Raw genomic sequence first — 12,290 nt, forward strand, 5'->3', positions numbered from 1 at the left:
TAGGATTAACGCACTATAAGGCAGGCAAATAATAGCGAACCTTGAGGCTGAAGGTGAGAGGACTGAAGCTGGGCAGCAGAGCAGCTCTGTGCTTTTATCTCAGATTACAAGTCATTTTGGGCTCAGCAGCTGCCAAACAGATGAAGAATTGCAAGTAAGTCATTGTGTGCAAGGTGGCCGGCCTGTGAAGAGGGGAATTACTTAAAACAGCTTCAAGTAGAGTTGCTGGCTTGGACCTGGATGCAGATAGCGTCAAATGTAGTGTGTTATTTTGAGGATGATTTTACTTGTGTGTTCAGCTTAGGCATGTGGCTTCTGTTCTTTTGGGTGGCGCTGAGGGGGAAGTCCTGGTGACATTGGCTTTACATACCAAACCCGATATGTTAAATACCACCCCAGCAGGGCGCATATGGTTCCTAACAACTTGTGAGATGGGTCATGGAAATAAACAGAGGTGCACATGAACATCCACACCCAAATGATCATGATAAGATTCAAGGCTATATACAGCAGGCTCAAGACCTTCCTGGGAAGTCCAGACAAGCTGGTGGTATTGAGAGAGCTCATCGGGGCAATTTCCTCCATGATGAAGAGGGCGGAGTACGCCAAAATGAAGGAGTGTCCTGAGATGTCATAGCCAACCCAGTGGAATCCGGCTCGCCTGCATACAGCTTTCGATGTGAACTCCTTGTAATCAACCTTTACCAAGCTGTTTTTGTAACAAGAACCGGTCACATCCTCGATGTAGAAGAAGGTCTCTGTGCAGACGTACCAGACAGCTGTTGCCACCACCAGAGAAAGCAGCCGCCGGGCGAGAAAGGAGACACTCCTGTTGAAGGAGGCATTGGAGAGGAGGAGGAAGGGGGTTAGCAGCAGCAGCGTCCAGCCCCAGGACACTTTAACAAAATACCTGCAAGACAAACAGAGCAGTCAGATGAAACAATTTACCACTTCAAGATAAAGTTAATGTTAATCTCACATGTACACAGACTGTATACTTCATACTCCTGGGCCAACACAGAATGTTTATGGTCCATACTCCAGGTTTTTACCTCTGTTTCTAACCATCTGTAACACCAGCACATATACTGGTACATATCTACAGTTTTCTTTTTAGAATAGAATATAATAGCTTTTTATTGTCATTTTACATGTACAACGAAATTGTGGATGCTCCACACTAGCTGTGCATGGAACAAAAATAGAAATAGTAGGACATAAATAATAACGATTGCCAGTTTCTGCTCCTACAAAAACCAGGTAAGCCAAGCAGAAATCCTCAGTGTTATTACTTGTCCTTATTTAGTGACAAGCAAACCTAACAGTTTCTAGGGACTTATATTTTATGTTTCGTACATGTGGGTCAGTTTTGTTGACGTTTTTGTTTGCTTTGAGCTGTGTTCAACAAATAGGACTTGATTAGCCCGGCAGTTGAACAGTTCACCCTTGACCTACATCTCTCCAGTCTTGCCAAATTCATTAAAACATTAAAAAAAAGAAAATTATAAAGGTGCTTTTAGGTCACCTTAAAGTGAACGCCAGGTGTGCCCACGAGCTTGAATGAATCGGTTGTGTTAGCTAATCAATCGCGTCGTCACACTTACACGTTCAGGGCGTTTTTGCTGCTGCTGAAATACGTCTGCGGGACGAGCTCCAGCTCTTTCAGGACGGACCCCACGACCGAGATGAGCAAAAAACTCCAGGGGAACTTCTGTCGGACGGCAGGTATCCTCCACAGTACCACCAACTTATCCACAATGACATCCAACGACGCCATGTTGACGCTACTGACCATTGCTCTACACCGGCGGGGAGGGGTACGTTGCTTTGACGTCACTGCAGGTCAACCAATGAGATTTTATTGTTCTTCTTTCTGTTTTTAACGGCAGACTACAAACGGCAAATTCAAATGGATAGCGCCCCCACTGTACAGGATGACGTGCTACTTTCTTCTTAACACTTGCTTTCCTTTCACGTTCTTTGTATTTGACATATGTTGTCGTAGATATACATATTAACCCAAAATGACATAATAAATGGAGGAAAACAATTAAACCACAGTCCTAAAACCAAGACCAGCCAGTAGGCATATTGGAACACCTCTGTAACACAAGCGTGCTGATCCACACAGGTGTGCACACAGGTGTTCACAGACACAAACTACACCTTTCTTGGCTGCTACCTCAAAGCACATTGTGCGCTGTCGATCTTGCGTGCTGCACAATAACATTTAATATTTAGTATCTACTGTTATCTACTGTTAGCTAGTTTATTGTGATGGTGTTGTATTTATTATGTTGCTCTTTTTTGTTTGTTTTCTCTTCTGTTTTTTCTTCTCTCGACAGGTAATCCAGGTGTTTTCTTTTCTGTTTTTCTTTCTTTCTTTCTTCCCTCTTTCAGTATCTCTTCTCCCCTCTGTTTTTCTTTCTCTCCCTCTCTGTGTTTCATTCTTTCTTTCTCCCTGTCCTATCCCCCAGTCATGTCTGTCTGTAACAACTGAAAATAAAATAAAATAAATACATAATTATAATAAAGGTCAATCAAATGGACCAATATGGCAAGGCCATGATGATCCACTTGGTAAAGTAAACCTGCTAAGCATCTTTTTTGGCCTTCAGACAACAATTCTGATGGCTAAAGATCCAAACGGGACAGGGGGGAAAAAAAGGAACACACATCTATAAATACCTTTGAATAGTTATTACAACATGTTAAATGAATTTAAATTAGCTGGAATTTTGCAAAAACAAAAGTAATAATCATCAGGAAAATCAGATTAAAAAAAAACTCAAAATGTTTATTAAAATTTTGTTCAGGACTTGTTTAACTTTTAATGGTAAATGGACTGGTTCTTAGTGCTTGCCTCATTCACTTTTTCCTATGTAAATTCTTTCTATCTAACATCACACACATTGATACTCTGATAAATGCATCAGGAAGCAACTTGGGGTTAGTATTTTACCCAAAGTCAGTTGGAGAAGCCAGGGATCAAACCACCAACCTTCCAATTAGCAGGCAACCTGCTCTACCTCCTGAGCAACAGCTACCCTAGGAGGTGCTAGAAACATCCTTCACAGATTTTGGTTCCTTCTGAGATGAGCGTCACACAGTTGCTGCCGGTATGTCGGCTGCAGCTCCATATTGTGAATCTCCACCTCTACCTGTTGGATTTGGGACTTGGGACTGTTGAGGCCATTTCAGTACAATGAATTCACTGAACTCACTGAGATGATCTGAGAAAAAAGAAAGGAAGAAAGATCTTCTGTATATTTCTCAGAAAATGTGATCCCGTCTCCCTGAACCTTAAAAAACACCTCTTTGACAGCATTTGGTCAAATTCCCCTTATTTCCACATGTGGTATGTCTTCCTCATTAAACCAACATCATTGTGATGCAATCTACATTATTTATCTACTGGAAAAGTTGCTAAAAGAGTTCTGTTTCTGGGTCACATTTAAATTCTTTCTCCCAGTTTTTCTGTTATTACATGCAACACAATATATTCATACTTTGTAATTAACAGTTTAAAAAAATGTATTTAATAATACTAACTAAAAAAATAGATATAAATTCAAATCATATGCATATATTTTCACTGTCTACACATACAATTCAAGGTAATTAATGCAAGTGTTGATGAGAGCCGGTGCTGATGTTTGTAAAACTGAATCCTGCTCCTGCTGACTGATTGTGATTATACTGGAGTAAAATAAATCTCTCCTTGAAGGACAAAGTTTGTCCCCAGTGCACTCTGACTTGGCAAACAAGCCTCTCTAAAAAGCAATTTTCCAGGCATGCCTCCGGTTTGGCTGATTGTTCTTCAAGGATTGCTGCCAAACTACAAACTCTGTCAGGAGGCAAACCCCCCCCCCAAAACATCCAGATTAAATGGTTTAAGATTACATTTCAGACAGCTCAAGACCTGATTGAATCAAACCTCAGATTTCTGTAGTTAGATTGAAAAAAAAGGATCTTTTTGCAAGACAAAACATTTGATGAAACTAAACTTTTGAGGGCCTTACTCAAGTGATAAAGACGTAAGCAAATGTAAAGAACAAGATGGAAAACTAAAAAAAATCTCCTGCAGTAATCATCACTGCAAAGGTGTGTTTTCTGCTTCTCTTGAGGTAAATATAGAGGTCAACGAGTTCTTCTCGTCTCCTTTCAGATTGATCTGCAATGTCACAGGGAGGTTTGCATGTAACTGTCCTGCAGTGCATCGAACCAGATGATGTCATGCTGCAGGCAGTAAGAGAGGGACTCCAAAAACCAAAATAAAACTGGTCTAGTCCAGCCAGATAATTATCCTGTCCAAGGTTTGACCTATTTCTGACCACCCTGGTAAAGTTTCACCATTCAAATTTCCAGACTCTTGAGAACTAATACCCCATGGAGCACCATGTTTAAAATTGTTTCTGCAGTTCATTTGTGCATTTAGGAAAAATAAACTTCTGCTATATTTGTATTTATTGTTAAATGACAGCCAATAATTTCCATTAAAAAGTATATAAATACATATAAATATATGTTTAAAATTTTTGAAAAGGGCTAAAAATGTTAAAATTAAACACTAATCAACTGAAAAGATGCAAACTAATGTTTTAGCAAATCACACCCACCTTGTTTTAACAGAGATTTTTCTAAAATTGGAAAAGCAAAACAATTTTTCACCACTTATCATTTTCTCATAGTTACCCTGATCCCTGCTTTTATAAACACACTATTCTAATGTCTCTGCATGCATTTTAAGTGTTATGGTTTTATATTGATATATATCTGATTTATGCTGCAGCCCCCATGTGATGTTTCCTACAGTGATCGTGAATAGTAGCTCAGCTTTAAAGATTTTTTCACAATACCTTTCTTTACTTTGAGGCTGGCAAATACTCTGCAGTACAGCCACACTTTCACCTTTCTCCTCTGTCAGTGGGAAGCACCAGATGACTGAATAAATATACTTTGAGCCTGTGCTGCTTGACCTTTTCCTTTCCTTCTTTTTTGATATTTAACAGCCAGGTTTGATGGATATGTTCTCCCTTCTTTGATGTGTGACGACTTATATATCAACTATGTGCTAAAACTGTCATGCATGTGGCTGATGCTAATTTTAAAAGTTGGGTCTTTGCATTCAGTCTGTTAAGCTCAAGCTAATCTATTCATTCAGCTCCACTGACAGAATGCTAAAGAGATTTGAACTAAAAATCAAGAACAATACTAATATGATAAAGTGCAAGTACATATGAAGTAGATATAAAAAATAAACAGTTGCCAGTTACAGACAGGCAAGTGGAAAAAGTGCTTGAGTTTAAAGGATCAACAACACGATGTGACGTTGACCTTTTGTGCGTTCAAGGTTTTTTTTTCTGGCCATTTCACACACAAATCTGGGAGCACTCTGCTGAGCCTGTATGGACGTATGCTGCATGACTTTGAAGGCTACACTTCAGAGGGCTTACCGGCCCAGCGAGGTGACATAGTGGAAGCTTCAGACAAAATGTGGCCATTGATGTTGAGTCTATCTCTTCTGCTGTACTAACAAGGCAAGTAGGAAATGCAGGGATAGGTGATCTAGAAAAGAATAATGCTAAATAATGCTCCTATGACTGCTGATTGTGACAGCAAGTAAAGATGTACACAGTATTCCAATGCACAAAGCAGAGCCATGTGCATAAAGTATAATACAAATGTGCAGTAAACAGGATTTCTGTGAAACCCGCTCAAATATATCTCAGTAAGATGGTGCAGGAAAGAATAAAAGAACTCATAAATCACTTGAAGACTCACAGATGAAGCAAAATACTGGCACAGAAAAAGGGAGAAACAAAGAGTGGGCAGGACATTAAGACATGGGTGACCCAAACAGGGCAGGTAATCACACTGGAGGAAAAACCTAAAATGAAAAATTCTAACAAAGACAAATTATGACCTTGAAGACCAGATGAAACTTCAATATGAAATAAAGTATTTTATTATGTTAGCTGCTATAATAATCACTTGATCTCCATAGAAAAATATAATTTGGAACATGAATTGCTTTCTCAGGGTAAGACTGTCACCGCTGCAGAGAACATCCTATTCATGCCTAAGTGGTCGAGAGTTGAACATTCAGCAGAAATGACCTAAAGTATGGAATGTGCAATCATCTGCTGGAAAAATATTGTAGTGCGTGCATTTAAAACCAGCAGATTCCGCTGCCCTACTTGCTAGACGTGCATCCTTGCAGCTTCATCCCTAAACTAGCAGGATCTCTGTTTTTTGACACAATGGAGAAGATCCAGCATGCAGAGCAGAAGCATAAATACAAGGGGACTTTCACTGAGAGCTCTAAAAATATCAGCTGCACTGCATGCAGTCTGGACATGATCAATGATATGGTCATGACGTCACTGGCAAAATTTATATCTAGTAAAGATTTCATCATTTTGTAGTCCAGTTTTGTGCTTTCCCATGTGTCATCTCTCTGACCCCATTACTTGTAGATCCAGGTGATGCAGTGCATCTTCAAAATCTCTTGAATCAACAATAGCTGCAGATAAACCCTGAGTCTGCAGCCAGTTTCTTCCTCCTTTTTCTTAAATGCACATTCTTCGCCCATCTCCTACAAGCTTCCTATCAGACTGCTTATTCAGCTTTTTATTGTATTTTTTATTGAAGAAATCCAGCGAGGTAAGGAAACCAAAACATCTCCCATAAACCAGCCTCAAGCTCTGAAATTCTGAATTCTTATTTTATTTAATATAAAGATATCTGTTATTGATTCCAGTAATAATTATTTCTGAACAGTATTTATCATTAGGTGTTAAAACCACAACTTTAACTCCTCTTGTCCACACTTAGAAATTACTGCAGTCAGATGTACAACAACATAATATAACCAAGCTTGCATTGTTAATTAAGAATAATGCACAATAATATACAGTTAAAACATATAAAATGCACGATTCATTGTGAAAATGTTTACTTGCTGCTGCTGATAAATACAGAGGTTAAAGTAAAGTCCACCAAAGTCCTTTCATAAATCAAATCAGATGTGGTTCTGACCCTGTCAAAAATGATGGTGGTCGGTAAAATATTTTATGATTGAGATTCATGTTCTCAGACGCAATTTCCTGTGTTTGTGAAGTAAGGAGAACGAAAGAGACAGACAATAAATTTTCAGGAAAGAAGAAGAAGAAGCAGCATGCAGGAGGGTTTGTGCTTCAGTTAAAACTGCCTGCCACACATGACAAACGGGCTTGTTTGCAAACGCTCACTCTGAAGTGAGGAGCTCCTCTGCAGCTTGTCTGACTCTATGAAAGGATCCACTGATGCAGGTACGAGGCTCAGATTTTTCCACGCACTGTGTACAAGGCATGATTGAAGACTGCAAAGAAAATGAACATGTGATAATGAAGTGTTTAAATTAATTGAACGTTTAATCTTTCAGCAAACAGCGACAATGTGATGCATGGTTTCTGACCTGTTCTAATGGTTTTTATCAATACCTTGCTGTGTACTATCAATACTTCTTGACTCATACTTTTTTTGAAGACCACAAAAAATAAGAACAAAACAAAAACAAGCAGTGGATGGGTAAAATGATATTTTCTGATCGGGAAAATGCATTAAATTTAGGTAAACTGAAATGTATTGACATTCTTGTTATTTAACAAATCTTTCATCTTACACCAACTTTATACTTCGTTTGTCCTTCAAGTAGTTGTTAAGGTTAATTGTGTGATTGCTAACTGATATGGACTTGTTATAAAATCCATACGATTTATGATATTTCTCAAATTTTGTTATTAAATAATAATAATAAGTATAATAATAATAGGTAATAGAAACAAAACACATCGCAAAGTGACGTCAAAACCTTTTGGGGCTTTTTTCACTTTTGTCAGCACACAGTGAAACATGAGACAGTAAAGTGTGGAGGAAGTTGGGAAGACACACAGCAAAGGCCCTGAGGTCAGACTCAAACCCAGGCTGATGTAGTTCTCTCTGCAGCAGAAGGTCACCTGCTCAACCCAGAGAGTTAAACTGGCCCCTTTTCCTTTTATGAATAGTTGCAAACAAGGGTCACCTTTACAAATATGTTGATGAAACACTCTTTTGCCTCTTATCTGGTTTAATTAACCAAAATCAGCACACAACTTATTAAATTACCATATGCCTGGGATTTGACTGTGTTTTTTACTTGTGAATTTGACTATCATGTAATCTGCTCTGCTCCTCAGAGCTGCTGCCTCCTCCTCCTCCACAGGCCTCAGATGACTGCTTGTGTTCAGCTTATGCTGGCTGCCACCCTGTGGATGATGCCTGGAGGCGTCAATGCTTATCGCAGCAGACGTAAACCAGCAATTTCTCCCAGAGAGATGAATGCCCTGCTGGATTACCATAACCGAGTCCGCTCTCAGGTCTTTCCTCCTGCTGCTAATATGGAGTACATGGTGAGGCACTTGTATATATGGACACATATAGACAGTTTGTTTGTATGAAATGCACTAAAAAGGTTAAATAGTGAGGTGATTATTACCTCCAGCAGTTCATTATACAAACTAGCAGGCAGCTGATAGTGAAGACCCCAGCTCTGCTACATGTGCTGCAGACAGTGCTGAACGCATTAAAAATGGGGAGTCAGAGACACCTGCTGGACAAACTATGAAATTACAGAATTCCCAAATCCATCCATGTAAGCTGAATCCCATGAATTGGTGATAAGCCAATATAGGCTATAATATCAACCAACTGATTAATCGGTCATGTCTAGAATACATAAAATATGACAAGAAAACAAATAACTTAAAAAAAATACTCTACAGTGCTCAAGACAAAACAATATCTTCTTGATAACTTTGCATTAAATACAATTCTGTGGTATTTTTGTAGTTTTGTTTATGTTATTTTGAAGTTCTTCATTGTATTTCAGAGGGCTATGCTACTTTTTACTGCATGTGCTACCTAACAATATAAAATAGCAGAATTAGTCATTACAGCCACTAGTCACTGCAATCAGTTAAAGTGATAAATTACTGTTTTATTGTTGGCCCTTCAATAAAAGTAACCATGGAGAAAAACAATAATAATGTGATCCTGACTTGGGAGCTTTGCCTGCATAGTTTGGGTGTATGACTTTGTGTGTTGGCTTTGGTGTTTTATACAGATTAGGAAAAAATGTCATGTCATGTTAGGGATTGGCTGTTAGTGACAGCTCCTCTGTTGTTCTCCTTTTCTGCTATTTATGCAGCTGTGGGATGAGGGACTTGCTAAGTCAGCTGATTCATGGGCTTCACGATGCGTTTGGGATCACGGTCCGACACAGGCCATGAAATACGTGGGTCAAAACCTGTCAGTCACTTCAGGAAGGTAGTACATAGCTAACAAACTGCGGAAACACTGAATGCTCATTATAATCATAAATTGTTTTTTATTAATAAAATAAAACAAACACTATATGTATGATATGTTGATTCATAATTTAAAAGGTACCAGTCCATCACAGATCTGGTCAGGTCCTGGAACGATGAGAGGCATCACTTCTCCTACCCAAACAGATGCAGTGGATCAGTGTGCTCTCACTACACTCAGGTATGATATACTCAGTGATTCCATTTTAGTAGTTTTGAGTGATATCTTAGCTTAGATAAAATTAAACATGTGTTTTTCTTCCCTATGCTGTATAATAACCATTAGATACTTATATGTTTGTACATACTGTGAAACTAAGTGTTAAGATGTTAAAAAAAATACATTTATCATCAATTTCATTCATTCAAAATGCAGAAAACAGTGAAAACCTGAATTAAATAAATATTTTTTCAGCTCACCTATAAATACAATAGCACACAGCTTTTCTAAGCACTTATCTGGTGGGTTTTTTCTCGGCACTTTGAAGAGCTTTTCACAGTTTTTCTGTGTTTTCTGTCTCTTCGTGTATTCTCAGTCTGACTCTATGATGCTTATGCTCAGGACTCCTTGTTTAGGGTTGTTGATTTTACACAGAATCAATGCGTGTCCATCAGATGTCTTGTGTTCTGTTGTATATCATAATAATGTAATAATGTAAAGTGTGTGCAGCTCTTTAGGCACATTTAAAACAGTGAATATAGCACCATCAGTGTATGTGTTCCATAAAAAATGTGGCTTCAGTTATTGAAAAACTCATCATTTAGATTATAATCAAGTATTTATGATCTATTCTTTCTGGAAAAGGTCGGATCCTTTTCTCTTTTATTTTATTAAGCACTACTTTCTTGCTTTGGAGGGTTAAAATGCATATTTCTGGGGGTAAAGCAGCCTAACAGTTGTATGAGTTTAAGTGTTTCAAGAGTATGTTTGTAAGTTTAAGTTTATTAGTGCTTATTGTAAATTAGCAATGAATCATCCCGGGTTTTAAAATTGTCATGTGGACTAAACATGGTGCAGTTTTCATAATCAATAGAAGGACCTAAAGAAAATGTTTATATCACAAATATTACAGTGGGGGAAAACACCAATCTATGACAACAGCTCTGTTTTCAAATTAGCGCTAACCTCTGTAAATGTGTGTGGTTTCACTTGTGTGCATATGAAGAGAAAACGTGTTTATGGTTTGTGTCAGATGGTGTGGGCGAGCACCAACAGAGTGGGATGTGCTGTCAGGAAGTGCTCCAACATGGACGTGTTCGGCAGCACCTGGAGGGAGGCAACGCTGCTGGTCTGCAACTACTTGATAAAGTAAAGTTTGGGAAATATGCTCATTCACTTTTTCACCAAAAGTTTGAAGATGCAGCTCAAACCTGTGGCTTCCTCCGAGACACATAGGATGCTTATTTTTTAAAGTAGAAAATAAGTATCCTCTATGCAAATGCTAATAATCTAATCATTGTTGGTTGTAGTTTCAGTTTTAGTCTACTATTAGATCTTGAAAATGCTTTAAATCCAAATGATCTGTTTTATTTCACACATATGGGATCAGTTTAATGTTTTTAGTTCAAACCGGGTTCAAATAGGACACAGGAGGCAGATTTCAAGAACAAAAAGTGAGCTTTACTTGTATATACAAATGTCTTAATGAAGTTGGCAAAAACAAAAACAAACAAACAAAAAACAAAAACTGAAAATAGACGGTTGCTGTTTTCGTCCATGTTCTAAGTAAAAAAGAAAGAACCAATACAGACCCAAACCCTGCTCTCACAGGTGCAAATACTCATTTAACTATTACACTCAGAATCTCACCTTTTAATTAGCATTATATTTCTTTGTATTTCAGAGGAAACTGGGTGGGAGAAGCTCCGTATAAGACTGGAAAGCCATGTTCTCTCTGTCCATCCAGCTACGGAGGCTCCTGCTGGAGAAACCAGTGCACACTGAACAAAAAACCCAGGAGACTTTAACACAAGAAAGAGGCTATTAACACAACACAGTGTTTTAATTTTTAAACTGAAAAAAAAAAGCACAACAGTTCCAGATGTGACTCACAAAAGCTGGATAAATGACGCATATGTCTAGTTACCACTGTTACCATTTGTACTGTAAGTACTTTATTTACTGCAACACTTGAAATTCTATTCCAGTTACAAAATAATGTTAAAACTGTTATTTACTTTGACTTTCAGGAGCTTTGCACTGTTAAAACCCGTTTAATAATAATAAAAAAGCAGTTTTATGTTACAAGTTGCTCATTTTAGCCTTGATATACATCTTTGATTGTCTTTCTAAACTGTGAACTCGTTCCCACAGTAAATGACGATGCATTTATGGTTGCCTGTTTGCCTGACCGAACATTAATTAAGTTATAAATAACTGATGAGGCTGTATATTCAGTACAAGTAATCCGCTGTTCACCACTTGTGTTTATTCACTGCAGCTGCAGGAAATTTTCTGTCCTGCATTTCATCTCATTACAGCTCACCATTTACCCATCAGAGACTTTCTCTGTCATAAACCCGAGCCTAATGCAGCTTTTATGGCCTAAAATACGAGGGAATCAGCTGTGCCTCCCAGCTCAACTGATTTGTGGACACACACACACACACACACACACACACACACACACACACACACACCCAAACGTAAAACATTTGATACAGAAACCAGTCTCTCCCAAGCAAACAAAGTCCCTCACAAACAAGTATAAAGAGCAGCTGAGATCAGCACTTTGTTGACTGTAATGATTGTTTATTTAGCAGCTCTATTCAGAAATGGAGAGTGGGTGTAATTTTCTTTCTTTGTGCAAGGTGTTTCTCCTTACTCTACATTTTTGTGCAGGTGTGGTTTTACAGGTAATTGCATACACTGTTTTCAGAATTTCAATCAATCAGTTTCCA

General features: G+C 38.3%; 2 protein-coding genes across 2 annotated transcripts; one reads left to right on the forward strand and one right to left on the reverse strand.

The window, feature by feature from the left end:
- Nucleotides 1-298: 298 nt before the first annotated feature.
- On the reverse strand, nucleotides 299-1,809 carry fitm2 (fat storage inducing transmembrane protein 2). The gene is made up of 2 exons (XM_063463625.1): nucleotides 1,605-1,809; nucleotides 299-910 (listed from the first exon to the last, which is right to left on the reverse strand). The coding sequence occupies exons 1-2, from the start codon at nucleotides 1,793-1,795 to the stop codon at nucleotides 301-303; spliced, it is 801 nt and encodes a 266-aa protein (XP_063319695.1). The 5' UTR covers nucleotides 1,796-1,809; the 3' UTR covers nucleotides 299-300.
- A 5,424-nt stretch (nucleotides 1,810-7,233) lies between these two features.
- Nucleotides 7,234-11,512, forward strand: r3hdml (R3H domain containing-like). Its single transcript, XM_063464948.1, has 6 exons — nucleotides 7,234-7,313; nucleotides 8,220-8,432; nucleotides 9,230-9,348; nucleotides 9,468-9,570; nucleotides 10,583-10,698; nucleotides 11,234-11,512. The coding sequence occupies exons 1-6, from the start codon at nucleotides 7,308-7,310 to the stop codon at nucleotides 11,355-11,357; spliced, it is 681 nt and encodes a 226-aa protein (XP_063321018.1). The 5' UTR covers nucleotides 7,234-7,307; the 3' UTR covers nucleotides 11,358-11,512.
- The last annotated feature ends 778 nt before the right edge of the window (nucleotides 11,513-12,290 follow it).

The sequence above is a fragment of the Pelmatolapia mariae genome, linkage group LG20, assembly GCF_036321145.2.
Source record: "Pelmatolapia mariae isolate MD_Pm_ZW linkage group LG20, Pm_UMD_F_2, whole genome shotgun sequence".
Classification (NCBI taxonomy): domain Eukaryota; kingdom Metazoa; phylum Chordata; class Actinopteri; order Cichliformes; family Cichlidae; genus Pelmatolapia; species Pelmatolapia mariae.